The sequence below is a fragment of the Lasioglossum baleicum genome, chromosome 11 (genome assembly GCF_051020765.1).
Source record: "Lasioglossum baleicum chromosome 11, iyLasBale1, whole genome shotgun sequence".
Taxonomy (NCBI): Eukaryota; Metazoa; Arthropoda; class Insecta; order Hymenoptera; family Halictidae; genus Lasioglossum; species Lasioglossum baleicum.
In genome coordinates, this window is record NC_134939.1 from 14,798,062 (window position 1) to 14,820,633 (window position 22,572).

Below are 22,572 nucleotides of genomic sequence, written 5' to 3' on the forward strand. Positions count from 1 at the left end.
ACATAAACAAGGGCTTCTGGCAAAATATACATTAGTAATTATCAACATCCAGCTGAATATTAAAGAACTATTATATTAATGAATAATTTCTAAAAACATAACAAAAAGAGGATAATATGTATACTACTACCCCTGGCAGAAAATATTCGATGAAAATGGTGAATATGATTGTTGAACTAATTATTTGAGCGTATATTAAATATGAAAAATAATACTGTTCTATACATACATATATTGAACAAATTAATGACATTTTAAACATTACTATTAATAAAATAATGCATTCTTTTCCTTCTCTACCAAATATGAAATAGTGAACCGTGTTCCTCTATGTAAAAATTATAAAGTAATTGAAGTAGCATGACAAAACATTACAATTAACACTCATTAATATTTCTATTGACGAAGACGACGATAGACATTATCAAAATAATGTCCTTAAACTCTCCCTGAAGTCAGTGTTCAATTTGCTAAATCTGAATATTATGAAAAAACAAATACATCCAATTTTATATCAATATTTTAGGTGGACATGTCAAGTTGGATCATTGCATTTGCCTTTATCGTTAACGAAAATATTTTCCGCATCGAAAATATGCGTGATTGCAATAATAAACACTTGATTTGTTTGATCGAACATTTTCTGCCGCGGGGGAGTAGTAGAAAATCGTATAAAGTCAAATATACAGCAGTATGGGGTGCAATTGCACCCCCGGCTGACAAAAACAGAAATAGAATGTTGACGAATGAAATATTGTATACTGGTCTTTTAAAAATCAACAAAATTTCACAAATACTTATGCAGAAAAATGCATGGGGTGCGATAACTCCCGTGTACACGATTAACATTAGAATAACAGTACACAGAGAGAAGGTTAACAATGTAAATAATATTTTGAGTACTAATACAGCAATTTTTAGTGGTGATTCTGAGTTACGAGTGCTAAGGGTTAAACTTTCTTCTGTCGCCAATCACCGTATTACACTGTGTCTCCGAGCGAAAAGAAAACAGAGTAAAATTTTCCGGCGATTGATTTGGTTTACGAAGACCGCGGGAATATTTCGGTTTTATCTGTGGGAGATCCTGTTAGTAAAAGATGGGATAAAGCGGTGATTACTCACAGTAGGGTTCGGCATGCAGCGTCGCGGCGGTGGCGGCATGGGATCCGGGGCAGCGCGATAAGGCGGCGGCGAATACCTTCCCGAAGGGAAACAGCCCGGGGCAGTGATCGGGGCCCCGTGGAGTCCCTTGCTCCCCATCATCTTGTCCGGTGAGTACATCATCCTGCAGCCAGTTAAGTCTAAGCTTTCGGGCTTAGACTTAAACTAGTGAAAAACCGGCACCCTCGAAACGGAACGATACTAGCAGCGACAGCTGCGCTTCTTCTTCTTCACCTCGATACTCGCGGTTCGCATCTGTGTGACAAGAATTCTCGGTGTCCTCGAACCCCGCGAAAGTACCTTTTACCTTCGCACTTTCACCAAATCGCTTAAAATAGGATGCCGACGCACCAATCCCGCGAATCACCGTGGAGGGTCGAATGTACACACGATCGACGCAACATCTACACTCCCTCGTTTTTACGATCCCCAACACTCATCCTTGTCATTGTAGGACGGAGGACCGATCAGTCTGCCGGTTCCAGTACGATCAACGAAACGGATAGTGGATCTCGCATGTTTGCACGTGATCACGCACTTACAAAACGGTTCGAATTCGCACAGTTTCTCGCGTTACTCTTTATGCTCTAATCATCGCAACGGTCACCATTCCGATGGGATCGAACAAATCCAAGTAAACGTACACTTCACAAAAGAAATGCAGACAGTGAGAGGGAGAAGGGGAGGAGTGGCAGAGGGGGTGGTGGTGGTGGTGGTGGTGGATGAATAAATAATTTCCGATCGAGAAGCAGCTGATTCCCAAAAGAAGTCCAGTGACGTGTAGACGAACAGCGCAGCGTCGCAAACAGAGAAACGATAATCGGATTAGTGCGGCGCGCGGCGAGGACAATCGCCGCCGAATGTGAAAATATACACGAGGTTAAGAGAATTTTCGGAAGTTGTCAACAGTTTTAATTAACCACACGTAGAACACCGGATACGCGGATGTTGTCCTGATGCTCTGCACTTTTTGGTGCTGACTGGCCGCCGAAGAGTGCTCCACAGATGAACTCTTCCACGGGGGATGGCGGGAGTAGACGAAGCAGAGGGAAACGATGGGGCAGGGGGTGGTGGCTAACCAGGATATTCGCGGAGCGGCGCGTGCTCGTTGCGTGAGGGGTTGTTCGTCACGGGGTGAGTCGAGAACAACCGGAACGGAGGGGCATGTCGTGCATAGGCGGAGTCTAATGCAGCTACGCGTGCGCCCCTAATCTGATCCATGTCGGCCATCTTTGCCTTTGCTCGCTGCTTGGCATGGGTGTCGCTAACCGCGACCACCGTTTGTCCATCCTACCTGCATTCAACCCTCCCTCTATCCTCTGTTCAACCTATCCTTTTTTCTCTCTTTTCCCTGTTCCGTCCTCTTTTTTCTTTCTTCTCCCACCACCTCTGTTATAAACCCTTCCTAGCTACCGGCGAGAGAGCTACCCCCGTAAGTACTGAACCTTGCCTCGCGCAACCTTGTCTTGTCGAAGCTGCTTCGTGTCTTTTACCCTACTATTCGTCTCCCACATCACGCATTTGTTCGACCACCGCGAAATCTCTCGTTCGACTGTCACCGCTATTGTTGGATTAGTAGCATGTCGTAAACTCCTCGGGCCCGGTCATTCTTCAGTTTAACACGAAGCCCGTTGCTATTGCTTCGCGCGCGCGTCGCGTCGCGACGTTTCTCATTTACCTACCTACGATAATAACTCGCGTATTGAAACTAGTAGCTTGTCCGAAAAGCTTCTTTCGCAATGCGTACATTTAATATTGTTACGTCACACAAGTATTAGCTCAGGTTAACGCAGATCTAACACAGTCCGTTTTACTAGCAAGTAATGAAAAGTTAACACTTTACCTACCGGAAGCCTATTAATAGGATTTTCAATAATTTTGCTGTGCCAAAAGAAAGCATAGAAATTTTCTTTTACATTGCAATCTTAAATGAAACTATTAGATGACGTTATTGAGGGTGTTTTGTTAGTTCATGATGAAAATTGCTGTTACTATTGATGGTTCCATTGAAAAGTGTTTAGCCATGAACCATAGATTTTTCAAAATTAAACAATAATCACCGGTGGATAATGTGTTAATATATAAACAGATGATCACGTTGTTTGTGTACATATAATTGTGTGATGTAACAATATTAAATGTACACATTGCGGAAGAATCTTTTCGAACAACCTAATGCATTATTACAACGATTTTTCACATTTTCAGTCGTTCAGGAGATTGTCGTTTCTTCTTGGAACGATCCACTTTTTCACTGCTCCATTGTTATTGAAATTATAAAGATACTTCCATCAGAAATTATTGGATTTCTGTACTTAATCACGCATTATGATAAAAATTGTAAAAAATCTAAATGAATTCGGTCTTGTCATTTTTATAAAACAATGTGTATCCGACACATTTTGTAGTCGGTACGGTTAGTGTTAAGAAACTCTAACTGTTCGAGAATTCGAACATTTCAGTGAACAATCATTTACGCAGTCATCAATTTATCATATAAAATATTAGGGAATGATGTACGAGCTGATGAATTGGTAAATCGATATTATGAAATAAATGGTACTTAATCCGTTTAAAATTTTAATGAAACTGTAAAATTCAGCGCAATATTACAACCATATTGTTAACGAGATTACAAAATATAGCTACGTTTTCATTTAAATAATCGAAGTTCTTATCACTTTTGTGAAGGTGTACATTTTTCATACGTTAATTCGCATCTCATAATTGCGAAAGTATTTATTCGAATCTGCTAGTCACTGAACATTCAAACGTAAACTAAAGTGTTAAATTATCAATTTACCTAATTTGAATTTGTTTAATAAAAAAAAAATGTACTTTTAAACTAAAATGTAATAAATATACTACTGTATATGTATATCTTCAATCGTATTTTTCCCAAAACGAGAATTTGATGTATCAGATGTATTGAATATTACATTTTCATAAAAAATAGATATACATTACATAAATGTTAATATGAACACTATACTCTGCGGACCTCTATGCATTTATACATAATTATAGAAAAATTGAGTAGATGAAATTCAAAATTATTGGCAAATTTTTAAAATCGAAGATGCCAATACATACATATACAGATTTCTCCTCTATTAAAATCATTAAGGGATGAAATAACATTCAGTGTAATTTCTATTTCTTGCAATCGATGCAGACAATTTTTATTTTGCTCATGAATAATATTGTAACTAGACTGCGGATTTTTTTTCTTTATGCATTTACGCACAAATTAAATATGTGAAATATAAAACGGTAATAGATCAGAAAAAGTCAAGAATATTGTAATGTTGTTTTTAACGTAACATAGTCATCAAGGGATGAAATCAATTTTTATTTTATTCCTGCTTCCCACAATCAATGCAGAATATTTTTATTTTGCATAAAGATCCGCAGTCTAGTTGTAACATTGAAAGTTAACTCACAACAGTTTTATTTGTAATGATAGATAGCCGACTGCTATGTTATTAATAATGAATAACGATTGCATGCACAATCCGAATTCTAAGGCAATTGAGAATACTTTAACGATCAGCTACACTGCTATTTGATCGGTCGTGTCTTCGTAGTAAGTGCAGATTTGTGTGAGCTATTTCATAATGAATTTTTAAGGTGTCATGGACCCTTCGTAACCCAGATCCCCTCTGTTACTCCCACAAGGCTCTGGGACTTTCGTCGATCCAATAAACGAATAAAGCCGTTTCACGCTATTCTTGACTCTGAGATCCCAATCCAACTGACCAACACAGAAGCTGATTTTACCATTCTTTTATCCTAGTCCGTATGGAGTAAAGAATTTCCAACACATATTTTTAACAATCAGATCAGGTGAAGTATCAGGTAAATAAAAAAGTTACTGTACTCGTTACTGTACTCAGGATTTATTTAACCCTTTGCACTCGGTTGTCCCCTCTGAGGCACCACTAAAAAAGGCACCATTATTCAAAATATTGTTTACACTATTAAATATATCGGTATCTAATCAATTATTAAACATTTAGTTATTGTATGAGGTACTATACCAATTTCATATCTACAAAATGTTAAAAAAATCACAAGGAATGGAAATATTCTAGATCGGAAAGAAAGTTTAATTTTGCGGTTAAAATAGCTCCGAGTGCAAAGGGTTAAATTCAAATGTAAAACCGTAAGAGAACTTTCTTTCCAACCTAAATACAAAACTTCTTCGAGTAAATGATCATTGACCCTTACCAACCGTTTCATTAGAAAGAAGTCGCAACATGTTTCGCGGTCTTCTGCGAAAATGTGACTTTTTATTTTTGTCCAGCTAGATTCGCGTTCGGCACCACTGTGCGCCGGTCACGAAGTTTTCTGAGAGATCGTGCGATGACGAGTAGAGAAGAGAGAAGAGAAGAGAAGAAAGGAAGAGAAAAGAGGAAAGGCGGAACTGGTGCATCGATGTGGGATAAGTAAAGATAACTTTATTTATTGGATAAAGTGGACGTAGCCAATGATTCATTCCGCGGGTAAAGAAGAGGCGGCAGTAGGAAGAGTAACGGTGGTATGGTTGCGCGACTGGACGGGTCAGCATGAGGTGGGGAAGACAGGAAGGACAGGGACAGGGTAGACGAGATGGAATGTGTACGATGGAAGAGGAAACGCGCGCGGTGAGACATGGAGCAGCGAGAGCGAGGAGAGAGAGAGGGTGCACCGAGTTCGGCGGCAGTCGTTTTCCGAGGGATGTTGGGCGGAAGGTTCCCGCGGGGCCTGTGTTATCGCCTCGGCAGGATGACCAGCCCGCGGTATCAAATATTAAACCTACTTGCACCGGCAGCCTATCCTCGACAAGGTATCCAAACCTTCCCTCCGACCCGATCCTCCAACTACCCCTCATCCTCGGACCATCACCGACTCGCCACCACTGTCTGCCATCAAAACCTACGCCTAGTAGGTTTACTGCCGCGTCTCGATCTCTCCGGTTTCCTCCTCTGCTCGACGCTTAGGCTGTTTCTGCGCTCCTTTCCGAATAACGGGACCTGGTGATATCTTCTTCGTCGAACGGCCGTTTCCTCCCCGGCCCGGATCAAATTGATTCCTCGAGTTCGGGCAAGAATGCTAACACGACTCTCCAGGATTTTTCGAGTTTCCGCTTTTCTCGAAGGTACGCTCGAAAAAAAGGGAAACGGTGACACATGTCCTAACTTGGTTGGGTTGGCTTGGTTAATTGAATAATAAAAATGATTGAAATGATTATTAAGAAAGTGGTTACTTGCGCTACCGATCGATTAACCCCTTGCCCTAGGATTTATTTTACGATTTCAGTGATTAAAACTCTTGTTTGTGGTTTCTGATTTCCTACAAAAGGAGAAACTTTATATGTGAAATGCCTCTTTACAATTGACGCGGGACAATTTTTATTTTGCATGAAGATCCGCAGTCTAATTAATAACTAGACAGCGGATTTTATGCATTTATGACAAAAATGGTCACGTACAATTTAAAACAGAGGAAATATTATATTAAAAAGATTTAAGGCCACCAGTGTACGAGTCTCACCTTAATAAGATAATTAAAAAAAGAATGAGATTTTTATTTGGCTCCCGTCTCTTGCAATCAATGCAAACGTTTTTTATTTTCCATGAAGATCCGCAGCCTATTAATAACATTGATGATTTTCTATTAAAAACAAAACATGATCAGTGGGATCTTTATGCAAAATAAACAATGTTTGCGTTGATTGCAAGACACAGGAGTCAAATAACAATTCCATTCTTCTTTTAATTATCTTATTAAGGTGGAACTAATACACTGGTGGCCTTAAATCTTTTGAATACCTTCACTGTTTTAAATTGTACGGGCTCATTTTTGTCATAAATGCATAAAATCCGCAGTCTAATGATCAGAAACGACTCTACACACGTGTAGATCGAACACATATATGTATACATTGTGACATTTTCGTTCTTATCGATTACAGACCAACAAACTAGTTAATTTTAGTACCTTTTCAATGAACATATGTAGTTCAGAAGAACAATATAAACAATTGATGTATACAATAATGACAAAACAGAAGTGTGTTTCTCTCGAAAATGTAGTGTAGTTCCATTGATATACGTATGTATGTAGAATGAGTCAAAACTGGAATACGTATAATCAGGTTGACCGCTGCCCCCCGCGCCGCGACGCGTGCAAGCTGCATATTATGGCTTCGATCAAGGGTAACAATTACGCCAGTGGAGTTGACCAGTGCAGTTGCTTAAAAATGGGGTAAATGAAAAGCAACCGGAAATATGACCCTAATGTATTATTTCTCCAATTGATGTAATAAATGCATTTGGTAATCTACCAGGATGTAATAATACATTTTGTTCCTATAATACAATGAAAGGTAAAACTGAAACGGATATACCTACATACATATGTACAGTAGGTACCTATTGTTCCACGAATATCGAGCAAGTTTCAGAACGTCACGCTTCAACTCTGTTCGGCAAGTTTCAGTTCATTAATATGTTGACCGCTAACTAAGCATATTCAAACCTTCTTATAAAGAAGAGCCCAATTTTTTTGCTCAAGCAATGAAGTTTAATTGTTAAATCTCAACACAGGATAGAACCAGAGTGCAAACGAAGGTTATGAAGTTAAATTAATACAAATTTGTAGTCTCGGAAAGAAGTCGCGAGGACAGTTTGATCTGTTCCGCCCGAGTGTTTAGCCGTGTACCATAGATTTTTCAAAATTATGCAATAATCTCCGGTCGGTAATGTGTTAAAATACCGAAATTACTTTCTTGCCCCCCCATTCAATATAATTATATACTATATACACATGTATACATATGTATATGTATACGTATGTATATGTATGTACGTATAACATAGATTATTATTAGGGGTGTGCGAGAACCCGAAAATTTCGAGAATATGACATAAGACACTCTTGAAAAGAGTTCGTGATAGACAACATTCTTTCAATTTCGAAAACTTCTAGAATAAAAAATCCGAAACTATGAATCCATTCATTAAAATGAATATAAATGATTACTGGGTTCTCGAAACGGGAATCCCGATAAATTCAAGAATCCCGATAAATTCGAGAATCTCGAAATTTTCGGGTACCCGTCCCGATCCCGAAAAAATGTCGTGTTCACGACCCGACCCGATATTTCGGGTTCTCGCACACCCCTAATTATTATACATAAAACAGAAGATAATTAGATTTGAGAGATAACACTTCATACGTTATACTTTATACAATAGAATAGTTCCTATCCTCGTTCCGTCTGAATTTCGTCTTACTGAATATCAACTACGTTACTATCGTATATTAGCGCTGCACATTGAAGATAGTTGCCAATTATTTGCTCAAATGTTTATACAGCATGCATATTTTCACAGTTGATTTCATGAAACATAAAATTGCAAAAATGTAATTCATTAATTAGCAGGTTTATTAAGTAGGAAACACAATAAAGCTATTAATCTCACTTGCAGCATTTGCTTCATTGCGTTTTGCATATTGATACATGCCATAAATGCAAAAAGCTCATAGCTTATTCATGTGTAATTTGATAAGTTTCTCCATTCGTGCTATTCCCTTCTTCCGTTGACCTGTTTTTTGTATTATAAATTCTATTATAAACTAATGAATTTAATGAAGACGTGCAAGAATTGCAGATTAAATTTTTGCAAAAATGTGAAGTCAACATAATCACCTTATACTTTATCTACTGATGTTAGTATTAGAAATAATTCTTTAAACTTTATTAGTTTCACATGATTTGAAGGTTGACCTGTGTAGAAGACCTGAGCAGTCTTAGTTACGATGAAACCCCCCTTTATACTACGAGATGAATGTTTAAACAAACGGAATACTTAATTGTCCCACACCTAATCGTACTTATCTCTGGAACTGCGTTTCGAAGGTGCTAAGCAAATACATACAATCGAGAATTAGAGAAATAGGGCAATGACAAGCGAATTAAATTTCAACCTGTCTGCTACGGACGATGGCAATCCTAAAATACATCCATCTGTGGTAACCATAACTGTTCCAATATTCGAACAGTTATGTTCCTTACCGAGGTCTTGCTGTAACAACTAGACTGTGGATCTTTACGCATTTATAGGAAAATTGGGTACATGAAATTCAAAATAATCAATTTGAAAAAAACTTTTTAAATTGAAGATGTCAATTTATGATTGCTCCTCTTCTAAAATCGTTAAGGGCATTCAATGTAATTTCTATTTCTTGTGATCTATGCAGATAATTTTTATTCTGCATTAAGACAGTCTAGTAACAACGCAAAAATAAGAAAATGTTAGAGACACTAGCAACGTATCAACTCGATTTTCCCGTCTGGACTCGAGACGATAAATATTTCATAAACGGCATCGATTTTCGGCCATCAAGATCCGCAGAATAGCGGCTGTAATCGGGCTCGCGGAAATTGGTTTACAAGACATCGTGTACCAATATACCGGCCGTTCGCGTACATATAATCATCCGCAGTGCCGTCGTTGAAAATCTATGAAAACCCATGGCCAAGTTCCATCCCCGATATCGTGCAATATTAATAAACCGTACAAATCACCGTGGCTCAATTCCACGGTTAAATCCAGGAGCATAGGCCATAGATTACAGCAATTGAGGCCGGAAAGTAGAAGCGGAGCAGACAAGCAGGAGGAGCAGAAGGTGGAAAAGGTGGAGGGAAAAGGAGAGAAGGATGCCGGAGGAAAAAGGGGGATAGCAGGCTTGAGACCGGTGCGCGGTGGCACGAAGGTTAGCCTAGCTGAAGTCGGGAATAAGGAGGAAGAGTCTAGCAGGTTCGGAACACGAAAAGAATCCACGGGAGAAAACGGGCAGATCGTGGGGCGGTTGGAACACGCCGAGAGGAAACGTAGGACCACGTTTCACCATACAATACACACACGTTGGTAGCGCGAGCGCGATCGCGTGTTCGCGGCTACACCCATACATCCTATCCCGTGGCACACGAAACCCTCTTGCTTTCACACGTACGTGCACACAGTCTCGGGTACAAGGCACACCGACGCATAGATTGCATACTTATGCCGGCACTGTGCACATAAAGTTAGGGCGGCGCGCGCTCTCCTTCGCTGCCGCACAAGAATAAGAAACACGGTAGCATACATAAACAAGGAGGTTGGGGATGCAGCAATTTAAAACGTACCCCGGAATTCCTCCCAGCGGGGTCGTAGAGCGGCCCTCTATATTACGAATTCCTCCCTTCTCCTTTACCTCCCTGCCGCCCTATCCACCGCCACCTTTGCTTCTTCCCTCTGCCAGTGTCCTCTCTTGCATCTTACCTACAATTTCGGTCGTATAAAGTGGGTCTATGAGCACGACGAGCCGTGTATTAGCAAACGCCTGTCCCGGAAATCGAGAACCGCCTCCCCGGAAAGTAGATTTCGGTAATATGCAATCTGTAGCTCGGGGAGACCCGTTTGCGGCCCATTCGACAGTACTTGCCGCTAACCTGCCGCGACCCCTGCCAGAAAGTTCTCCATCAAAATCGTACACTCCGCGACGATACTGTAAGCAAGGCTCGAAAGAAACTATTCAAAGTTTCTGTTCTAGGAAAACGGTTCATAACAACAGTCGACCCGATATTTTCGGTTCTCGCGCACCCCTGGTCAATAAACTAGTCCGCCGAGAAAGCGGGATCAGCCGGCGAATGCAGAATGCACGTTTCCCCGAGGAAAGTTACTCGAAAATTTCTAGAATTGCAAATCAGCTTCTGTTGCAGGTAAAAAGCAGCGTGTTTTACAAGTTGAAATTGTGGAAACTTAATTATCCAGGGTGGAGAAGTTCTACCGTCCTGGAATTCGGAAGTTCGAATCGTTCCGGGTTAATACCTATTATGCAGATCAGCGCAGCCAATGCGCGGCTAAGTCAAATAACGTTAACAATAGAGAATTTGCAAGTTGCTTCATCGTTATGAATCGAGTGATTGGGTGTTTGAACGGCGCGGCGCGGCGGTGTCGCCTCGGGCAGCTCTGTTTGCAGGCATAAGGGAGTTGAGCTGAGCGGAGCCGCGCTCTCCGCTGAGTCAGGGGAGTTCAATTGGTGGCGGCAATCCTAGTAATGTACCCGTGGGGCACTGTCAAAGTGCTTTCCAGAAGAGAACGATGTTGCATTCAGCATTCGGAAAGTTCATTCTTGCTGGAAGTGCCGCGCCGCCATGCGTCCAAATAGCTGCACTCCGCTGGTGAAGCTACCTCTCGATTGGAGCTTCTTCGATTTCTTCCACCGTGCACTGTCACATCCCTCCAATCTAGCGAAACACAATTCGACTGGAGCAATTATTCCACAATGAAAAACCATCTAATAAATCAGTAATAAATAAATAAAGCATACACTATATTGCTTAATCCTCTCTCGCTTTTTAGGGGTAGAAAGCACCCCTCAAACGATCCTTTTTAGTGGATCGAACAGAATTTGTAGAACACCGTAAGATGGTTTTTCGGTCTTATTGGTTATTTGCACTAAAAACCGCAAAGAATGAAAAAATGCTAAATTTGTTTTCAAGGGACCAATCGGGAGACATACTCTACAAAGTGCAAAAAAAGGCGAAAAAAAGGCACATACAGATCGAATTGAGTAACCTCCTCCTTTTTCGAAGTCGGTTAAAAATGGTACTTTCAGCCTTTTTTAGTTCCAGTCTTCAATTGTCCTATTGGAAGATGTATTTCTGCTTCGTTATTCGATGTGCATGTTTATTAATATGCATTTTGCATGAAATAAATCTAATCAAATCAAATCTAATCAAAGTACATAATTATTTAGACAGCTTGCACGATTCGAATTAAATCGTTTTCCGTCAGAAAAGAACACCGTGTTCCATTTCTTACGGCAATGCACTGGTTTCTTTTACGAACTCTAATCGGGCTTCTTTATGGCGACTTGTTAATCGTGGTTTCCTTAACATTTTACATCTTCTCATGTTACTGCAACTTCAGCTGCTATTTGCCTGGCAGTTACTGAAGAATCAGACTCGATCTTTAACCCAACACGAAATTAAAACATGTCTTCCTAGCCAGAATAATTATTTTCTATATGATCTCTTTCTTTCAGTACCTACATACATACATGTAGAATTGTACAACGCATAATTAATACGCATGTAGTTGAAAATCGGATTAATGAGAAACAGAGCAGGATAACGAGCGTATGCCCAATAGTTCTCCAGTCTGTTTTCACACCTCCATGTTCAGGGACTTAAGTTTAAAAACCAGCGGCTAAATAATATATATCACAGCGGCAACAGCGGGCGGTAAAACAGTTATAAAAACGCCGGCAACTACGTTAAGATCAATTATTTAAGATGTACAGCTCCGTAAAGAGAGTGTAGACCAGTCGTAAAGGGGGCGGAAGAAAGTAACGCTTCTAGGACGAACCGGAAGGGTAGGGAAGAGAAGGAGGCCATCGCGGGAGTTATAAAGGTTGCAGTTAAAAGTTGTTTGAATTATCAAGGGACTGAGACTGTTTCGAGACGATGGTAACCGTTATTTTTCAGATGCAACATATTGGAATTTGTGCGTGGCAGATAGCGACAATTGCAAAATAACAGCTGTGCGTGGTGGCACAATGCAATGGAGGTTGTTAATACGTGGTGAAATTTTTGGTAGCTCAGACCAGGGTTGCACATTTCAATAAAATAAGATAGATAGAATAAAATAACATCTTTTGATAAAGATGACGAATTTTTTATGTTTTATTGACTAGAACTGCGCTTAATAATTTAATATTACGTATCGTGTAAGTACGTTGTACTTAATTATAAATGAGAAATTCTTGTCGATCGAAATTGTTTTAAACTTGGAATAATGTTATCGGCGCCAGGTTCGATCAAATTCTACACTAAATAGCTATTTTGTACTTAATTATATTGAAGCGTAATACATATACGTATACTGTTTATGAAAAATAAAGATTATACGATATAATCAACTTAAATCAAATAATTCATTACAAATTGCTCAATAGTTCGCTTTATAATTTGCTAGATCTATCTATCTGTTTTAAAATATATTTTCAAATACAAATTTACAAATAATCAATGTGTGTGAATACAATATTTGTAAATTGTTTCGAAATGAAATAGAAATAGAATTCTCCACAACTTTCATATGTTTGAAATTTTAGGTGTATTTAATAGGAAAGCTAGGCCCGATTCAATGCGAATATTAGGACCAACTGGGTCGTACAAGTAAACACACGCTAAATATTGACACCCGTCCATTAGAAGAGAAATCAAATCGACGCAGTCTTGTGTCCTCGCTCTTCCAGGTTACATTTAAATAGATTGGTTCCCGTGTTCAAATTTTTATAAAACTTCAACAAATGTAGTGCAATTGTGTCAGCCGGAATTATTCACTTTGAAGCATTTTCGTATTCCTCTTCTTTCTAGTGAGTAATACTACATTAATTTTACACATTGATCGATATCAATTAATTCAGTTTTAAACCCTCCAAGTAATTAAGAATTATATACATAGTTACTGCACACATTCATTATACAGAATGTTTAATTACTAGACTGCGGATTTTATGCAACTGTAACAAACATTGGTATGTACAATTTCAAGCAGTGGACATATTTAAACAATTTAAGAACGTCAACATATTAATTCCAGTTTAATAAAGCAATTAAAAGAAGATATAAATTTAGATAAATTTAGATAAATTATAAATTGTAAATGATTTTAAAGTGAATTAAAAAATTCTTACGAACAATATATATATTCGACTCTTCTGTACGTGTATTTAATTCATTCTACATGGTTTACATATGCTTATATAGACATGTATACGTAAACATAGTATTTATACAATATACGTATTTGGAAATATTTTGAAAAGCTTACTGTAACGGTTGTCAAGGACAACGTACGCCGTACGACATTTTCAAAATTTGTATCTGCTTGTGTTAACTGACAGTTTGAAACGTACACAATTCGTGAACAAACTTTTGGGGCAACCTAATAATGTTAATTGTACAGGGTGTCCTAAAAATATTGCGCTTGATTGAAAGGCGTCATTAAGGTGTCATTAATAAGGAACACGAACCAATCAATCCCTGTTTTTCGTTAATAACGCCTTGAACAAAGCCGTGGAGAACGTTTTCATAAAGGAAAAAGTTACTTCAGTATCTTTTTAACATCCTATTTTTTATATCTAGAACAAGGTATTCTTTATATTTAGACGAATTATGTAACCGATTGAGTACAAAATAAAATAATATTAAACATGCCAAAATACAACTGATTAATATCTTTATAAGTTACCTAATTAATGAAAAATTGATAATTAATCAGGGACGCACAACACTACAATGTCTCAAAACGAAACTAGCGACGATGAGACTGGATTACTTACGCCGATATTTCTCAGGAAAGGATCTCGGTGCAGTCGAACACCAGGTATGTAAAATATCTACATTATTATGCCGATTGTATATCGATTGCTTATAATTAGACTGCGGATTTTATGCATTTATGACAAAAATGGATACGTACCATTTAAAGCAGTGGACATATTGAAAATATTTAAGAACATTAATGTATTAGTCTCAGCTTAATAGAATAATTAAAAGAAGAATACAATTTTTATTTGGCTCCTCTTGCCTGCAATCGATGCAAACATTTTTTATTTTGCATAAAGTTCCGCGGTCTACTTATAATATTATAAATATGTTTGAACGGATTTTATTTACTTCATACATATGCATATAATAATTATATGTATTTGCCACAGGGACTCCGTCTTCCGCATCTAGTTCAGTAGTTCTAGGTCAAATTCCAGAAGAGGTGCTTCGCGTATGGAGCCAATTACCACCAGCTATACGTTTAGATCCTAGTTTAGCAGCGTTTCAAAGGGAATATAATAGATATCACCAAATCGGGGAAGGAAGGTTAGTATTTTCGGAAAATCAAGTAGTACTTTGCGAAAAGCGGTTCAACGTCTTTTGCTAGTCCAAAAATTGAATAATGGTCACCCGTTCTAGGGGTGAATCTACACCTCTGGATGGATGGACATTTGCAAGAGAAACTTGCCGCAAAATTGTTGTTAAAATTGTTTTTCGCATCAACACCTCCACTCATCCAAAAAAGAAAAAGTTTGAAAGAAGCCACATGTCGGAAACAAATAGTTCTCGAGATACAAGCTGTCAAAGTTTTTGCAAAATTTGATTTTGTGTGGAGTTATACATATAGACAAAAGCATACTACTACAGTCCACACGACCGTGTCGATGTGGCAGAACATAATCGTGTACGTGCTTCGACAACTTTAATATATCGTTCTAATATTTTCTAAATATTTTTTTCTGTAGATGTTCTGAAGCTACAAATAGAGACTGTCTCGTAGTCAACATGTCTCTAGAGACGCAGCCAATAATTCCCAAAAAGTAAGTGACACTTTCACTATTAGCAAATAACAAAACAAAGAAATGTATACATATGTGTTAGGAGCACAAAATGAATTTATAATGAAACTGTTAAACGACCTACAGACAATACGATTGTCGATAGGTAGTTTTCGCAGAAGATTCGTAATTTTACATAAGATTTATTATAACAATTATGCCTTCATGCTATATAATGTATGAACAAATTCTAGAACCCGTAATAAAGATACAAATGAGGATATCATGAACGAATCTCAAGAAGCTAAAGAGAAACCATTTTATCGTTACATGAAGTTAACAATACTCTTTTGTTGCTGGCTGGTATTCACGGTAAGTTTATTTAATATATTAATTGTTCTGCCAGTGATTATAATTATTGACATAGGAAAAGTATTAAATTTATTTTTAACCCCTCACCAACCAGTTAGGGTTAAATTAATCCCAACGGTGTGTTCGAAAAAATTGCTATTTTGAAATATACTAACAAGATGCTTCCGTTTTCAAAAATAAATAGATATCGCCCTTAAAAGGATGTGTCAGTGTCGATTGCATTGAACATTTGAAGGTTTATACCGCGATGTACAAATATGAAGTTTATGAAACTATATTTATGTACCTTGTATTTGCAGTTATTATTGATGACGAAAAGTGAAAAGATTGAAACGATGCACCAAATTTCTATACCGAGGGGTCAAATCAGAAGTATCCTTCATTTTTACGTAATAATTATCAATTCCAAAAACTGGATAATGATGTATGCTACACATTTTCTATACATTAGACGACACTTGTCTCTATTGTTACTGTTACCATTGATTTGTTCCTTAAGTGTTCCTAGATTATCAAATGCATGGAGATATCTCCAGTAAACAAATCGATGTGATCATTGAAGGTTCACTATTACCGCCAGCTAAATTACCGAGTCATATGAATGTATCTCAGAAATATTTGATGTTGTGGCTGGAGTTAACAGAAAATGAAAGAAGTACCATTAACAAATCTTCAACCGGGTTTTCTAACTACATTAAGGTAATGTCACATTACTAATGTGCTTCTAAAGAAAATTATTATTGGGTTGAAATTTTGACAGTTACGATAGACACATTTGTCTTCTACTCCTTTCTGAGAAATTTCAGCTTGAAAATTCGGCGAACACGCGTGCTATTGAATAGGAATCGTCTGACGCGTCTGTTCATGACCAACTCATTCTACTTCTTAAGAACGCTGGCCACGCGACACGCGAACTTGACGGATTGTTGCTAGTGAATTTTCTCGAAAACAAATTTATTCTATATTTTCCACTTATTTTCCCGTGTAGAATCGTCCTCTCCACGTTTCTACCATTTTAAGACTCCCATTTAAGACAACGTGTCCTTATTTAAACGGACTTCCCTGTATAAGAAAAATTCTTCTACAATATTCACGCTTATCTGATTGTTTAACCTGTGCGTATTGTATATGTTGCATAGAAAAATGTGAGCGAAGTTTGGACGTTACCGGTGCTCCCAGAAAAACTGATGGATATATTTCCTGGACAAAGGCATCGAAAGGTTTTTGAATTAGAAAACGTTGATGTAAGGTATGCTGCTGAAAAAACAATTTCAATTCTTCTAGATTTATGTTCTTTTTTTTTAATGTAGTATATGAAATTTATACAACTATTTTTATGTATGTATGCTGAATTAAGGGGGTAGGTAGTCTTCGAAATCTTTAAAAATTCAGATTTTGAATTTCTTGTTATTCCGATGCCTGTATCTATTTGTTTTAGTACACTACAAGATGGCGAGCTTTCAATTAACTTACAGACAAACCTGGAATCCAGTTTCGCAGTTTCCTTAATATATGATGTGTCATTGATAGACAAAAATGTCGGTATAGCATATGCTGCAATTGTTTTAGTGGGACTTTACATATTAATAATATTTGAGGTAATTAATATTTATTATCTATTGAATATATTACTTTTTTTATATTTTTTAATTAGACAACTTGAACCTTCTATTTCCTTTCCTTTTGTTTTTTAATCCCCTTGTTTGTAAGTAAGAGCTTCTTCGAATCCACCGAGTCTTAAGTAATAAGTCAAGTAATATGTTGCTTTTGTTTTTAAACGATGATTTTAGGTTGTACATAGAACCCTTGCTGCCATGCTAGCATCTACGATGTCCATCGCTATATTAGCTGCTTTAAATGAGGTATATTATATGTATAACATTTATATTATATAAACTAGACGTAATTAGTTAAAAGCATCTTTCATGTTTTTAGTAAAATGTTTTTCAAAACTTTGTGTATGTGAAGGGTGTTTGTTTGGCGTATTGTTAGACAGAATAACTGGGAATAAGATCCAGTTTGGTTTTTATTTCTTGCAATCGATGCAGGCAATTTTTATTTATGCCGCAGTGTATTCACCCATTTTCCATATACCAAATAGTTTACAAGTAATTTAAATGGCACATTTATCTGTATCACCATGTACAAGTAATTGATCTACTTTCCAGTAAATTTGATGTGTCATAAAAAGTAAAAATGTTTTTTAGGAGTTTAATTATCTGTATAAGTATCAATTGCTTCTGGAAACTTCATATATGCATACGGTTATCTGTAGAGTGCGTTACTACTTTATCAAAGTTTTTTTTTTTATTAAAGCTCTTTAGACCCTTAAATGTGATTCCATATCACACGCGGCGTTCCGTAGCATCTATGGAATCTGCATCTACCCCTTTACACGAGAATATGTGTATAACATATTATTTATGATATGGTGTAACTAAATAAAAACAAGAAACGTCTCACGGTTACAGAGACCAACAATGGGTGAATTAATTTCATGGATAGATGTCGATACACTAATGTTATTGTTTTCTATGATGGTACTTGTTGCCGTTATCGCTGAAACTGGCATATTTGACTGGTTGGCTGTCTTTTCTTACAGGGTAAGACTCATAATCAAGTACAAATTATCACATTTAATAATCATATTATTCGAGAAAGACTCGGTATTCCGTCCCGATCTCGCGAGAAATTCCCGTCCCGACCGGGATCTCGCACACCCCTAATTCGTTTGTTTGACTATTATCGTGACTTTATATGTATTTTCTTTTTAGATAACGGGAGGAAAAGTATGGCCACTTGTGAGTACATTATGTTTCTTCACCACGTTCTTTTCATCCTTCTTAGATAACGTTACAACCGTCCTCTTAATGACACCAGTAACCATCAGATTATGTGAAGTAATGGAATTAAATCCAGTACCAATATTAACAGCAATGGTGATGTTCTCTAACATTGGTGGTGCTTTAACACCCGTGGGTGATCCCCCCAATGTAATTATTTCATCAAATCATGATGTTATAAGTAATGTAAGTATAATATGTATAATAAATAATAAGTGTCTTGGTGAATGTTCTACTAATTAATTTTTCTTAAACTTACATTAAGATCTTGATTTTCTTCCTCTACACTTACGCGATACACCAGAATGTTTTAAATGTTAAAGATATAGCTACTGTCCGGCGTTAGAGGAACAACTCCCCTATCAATATTAATAACATTGGAAAAAATATTCTACATATTCATTTATCGAAGGTTTAGGAGTTTGTCGCCATTCGATTCTCAAAAAGTCGAACGAAAAACAAAGTATTTAGTTGCTTATTTGTATAGAAACTTTCTGTTTCTTCTTTTTTCACTCACTAACACGAACTGCTGCAGTTGTAAAGAGCATATTTTCTTCTAAACAAAGTGTAGCCTTGAAATCATAAACAAGATCGAGGTATTCCTCGGATTACGTTGCTCGTTTCTATAAGTTAGTGTTTGCGAGCAATTTTCAAAGCTGCTCGTTGTTACTATAATGAAAACGTACCACTACATTACGATTATGTCATGTTCTGTATCATGTGAAAATGTATTATCCCTTTATAATGCATTATGTCTTTTATCATCCAGGGTATCGATTTTAATACGTTTACATTACACATGAGCATTGGTGTGATACTGGTATTAATTGCAGTTTACGCTCAATTAAGATATATCTTTCGAGACGTGGCTGTCCTTCGATTCGACGAACCACAAGATGTGCAAGTACGTACGATTTCGATGATCTCAAAATGGTTTATGCAAGGAGATTTATAAGGAGGTTTGATAATTTGTGGGCATGTCGATTATTTTGAAAAGAACATTTAAATATTTCTTGTCTGTCCTTATTGCAGGAATTGAGACACGAAATTGCTGTTTGGCAGCGGGCGGCTGCAAGTCTCTCGAGCTACAGCAAAGACGAAAACTTAGTCAGAGAAACTTTGCTAAAAAAAGTTCAACGGTTGCTCTCTCAATTAAAGAAAAAGGTACTTACCGGTAGTGTTGCACTTGAAAGATACGAAACTACCCTGGAAGAACTTCAAGAAAAGGTGAATAACGATTCTATACGTATACATGTCCTGTAATGTAATATGTCCATAAATATGTCCTAAATCTAATAAATTAACGAGATATTATTGAAGCAATTTTCTTTCTTCTTTGGATAATATCTCGTAACTATTAGGTTTTGGTCATATGAAGGTCAACACTTTTATACTCAGAATTTGATACTCTATCGATCTATGGTATAAAAAATAGGACATTCCATTTAAAAAAAGAAAATTGACCTTCAACTCACCTTGGAGTGTCCACCGGGAAAAATAAAAGTCCCACCACATGATGTCCCCTCGGCACTGAACAACTTTCATCTGAAACATTTTTGCGTATTGTCAATATTTTTGGAGATATTCGTCTGTAACGGTTTATAATTTCTACCCTGCATGCAGGAAGTAGAATTGGTTAGTCATGGTCAGACGATTCCTATGCAATAGCAGTAATAGCACGTGAATTGGCTGCATTTTCAAACTCGATTTTCTCAAAAATACAAGCTCTTTTATGTAGAATCACCCACCCTGTATTACCTGGTATTTCCCAGTCAGCCAAACCTGCTTCGGGTAAATTTTGATCAATCTTTGCAACCGTACTTTGGGAGCAAAAGGCGTTCATTTTGGTGCCAACACACGCTTCAAGCGTTTTAAGAATTTGGTCCCCATTTGCTGACCAAAACTTGTCGACAAATTCCGAGCCTAATTCGGAAACAGATGGCTCGCCAGTTTGAGTGCAAAGTGGTGTTTTCAAAGATACACTAAATGTTTCAAGGACAGAGTTGAATGGTAAAATGGGGCTCACACGACACTATAAAATTGTCGTTTTTATGTCATTTTTTTAGAGATATTTGTTGATATCGTGCGAGCCTCGTTTTACCATTCAACTTTGTCCTTAAGACATTTAATGTATATCCTTGAAAGCAACAAAAATATTCGAGGTACAAACTCCTAATTATAATAGGTTAATAACCCCTTATACATAACATCACCCTGTATATTTAATGTTATATCAAATCGAGAGACTTACGTTAAGTGTAATTCTATTTTATTTTGCAGTATCCTATTCGGGATAAGTGGTTACTGGCGAAGTCTGGATTCACATTACTTTTCGTGATTGTCATGTTCTTTCTACACAGTATCCCGAATCTACATTTGTCCCTAGGCTGGATCACATTGGTTGGTGTTCTTTTATTGCTAATTATAGCAGATACAGAAGACATAGATGGACTTATGGCACGAGTAGAATGGACTACTTTGCTATTTTTTGCATCATTATTTATTTTAATGGAGGTATTGTAAATTCACTAAGAAAAATATCATTACTTTGCCATTTAAATTACTTGTGAACTATTTCGTATATGAAATAATAGTTAAAATGAAGATTGTATAGTTTCAAGAGCGTCGTACAATGTTTACAATTAGTTATTTTCTATTTTCCATTTTTATCGAAGTACAAAGGTCACCTTGAATTTTTTATTATGAACGGTAAATTTTATTAGATTAACATTTATCCTTTATAAAATAACGAAACTGCGTGTTGAACTTCATATCTCGTTAGAAGAACAAAACAGACAAAAAATTCATCACTAAATTGTACGCTAGACTCGAAATTATGTATATTACTTTTGTTTCAATCATTTCTTCATATGCCGAATAGTTTAGAAGTAATTTAGGTGTGGCACACTTATTGTTAGCTGAATCGCCTTGCACATGCAGTGTTTCATTACTTTGTAGAACACTGTGTATTCATGATACGAACTTTTCGTAACATATTCGATATGTTGTAGGCACTTTCTCGTCTAGGTCTTATGGATTGGATAGGAAAACAAACAGAGAATATTATTCTATCAGTGAACGAATCATCACGATTAGCAGTGGCTATATTGCTAATACTTTGGGTGTCAGCCATTGCAAGCGCGTTCGTTGACAACGTGCCTTTATCGACTATGATGATAAGAATTGTAACCAACTTAGCACGAAACAGTGAGCTTGGACTACCACTACAACCTTTGGTATGGGCATTAGCATTTGGAGCCTGTATGGGAGGTAAAGGAACTTGCAAAAATATTCTTGATTATGCTCGTTTAGTAGGGGTGTGCGAGAACCCGAAATCGTGCCGTCGCGCGTCGCGTCGCGGACGTTTTGAAGAAAAAATCGATTTACTAGTAAATAAGACTGCCGTCAATATCTAATACATGTCTACATACAATATCTACACATTGAATTTTACAAAATCAGATTATTATTCTCAATAAAAACATTAGATTTGATTAGGTGCTGTAAGAAAATTTGTTCAAAATTTTTGACAGCACTCCCGGGATTGTTGTTACTTCATTCGACAATTTCTGATCTATTTAGTGATGTATGTAATTATGTATTACACGATTCTTATAAACAGCAGATACATTAAATCGTGGAAATTCAACGGATATCAATATTGATGTTATTATGTGGTTGAACGGATTAATATTTGCAGGAAATGGAACTCTGATTGGAGCGAGCTCCAACGTAGTTTGCGTAGGAGTTGCTGAGCAACATGGATACAAATTTACGTTTATGCAATTCTTCAAGTAAGTTTTTTACACTTTTTAACTGTAAAGTT

At 37.2% G+C, this 22,572-nt stretch overlaps 2 protein-coding genes across 3 annotated transcripts in view; one reads left to right on the forward strand and one right to left on the reverse strand.

Moving 5' to 3' along the window:
- Positions 1-2,304, reverse strand: part of Acj6 (abnormal chemosensory protein 6) — a 102,306-nt gene extending 100,002 nt beyond the window's left edge. Inside the window, exon 1 of one of the 2 annotated variants that reach the window (XM_076433548.1) lies at positions 1,123-2,304. In XM_076433548.1, coding sequence (XP_076289663.1) covers positions 1,123-1,284 — 162 coding nt within the window. In that variant the 5' untranslated portion in view covers positions 1,285-2,304. The remainder of the gene's footprint in view (positions 1-1,122) is intronic. The other variant, XM_076433547.1, reaches the window with a different exon arrangement.
- Positions 1-22,572, forward strand: part of LOC143213564 (P protein) — a 140,797-nt gene that overhangs the window by 114,641 nt on the left and 3,584 nt on the right. Inside the window, exons 3-18 of the mRNA XM_076433534.1 lie at positions 14,484-14,588; positions 14,923-15,079; positions 15,499-15,573; positions 15,786-15,903; positions 16,203-16,275; positions 16,412-16,602; positions 17,043-17,152; positions 17,342-17,501; positions 17,694-17,765; positions 18,375-18,506; positions 18,678-18,932; positions 19,516-19,650; positions 19,779-19,973; positions 21,027-21,260; positions 21,758-22,016; positions 22,447-22,540. Coding sequence (XP_076289649.1) covers positions 14,501-14,588; positions 14,923-15,079; positions 15,499-15,573; positions 15,786-15,903; positions 16,203-16,275; positions 16,412-16,602; positions 17,043-17,152; positions 17,342-17,501; positions 17,694-17,765; positions 18,375-18,506; positions 18,678-18,932; positions 19,516-19,650; positions 19,779-19,973; positions 21,027-21,260; positions 21,758-22,016; positions 22,447-22,540 — 2,348 coding nt within the window. The 5' untranslated portion in view covers positions 14,484-14,500. The remainder of the gene's footprint in view (positions 1-14,483; positions 14,589-14,922; positions 15,080-15,498; positions 15,574-15,785; positions 15,904-16,202; positions 16,276-16,411; positions 16,603-17,042; positions 17,153-17,341; positions 17,502-17,693; positions 17,766-18,374; positions 18,507-18,677; positions 18,933-19,515; positions 19,651-19,778; positions 19,974-21,026; positions 21,261-21,757; positions 22,017-22,446; positions 22,541-22,572) is intronic.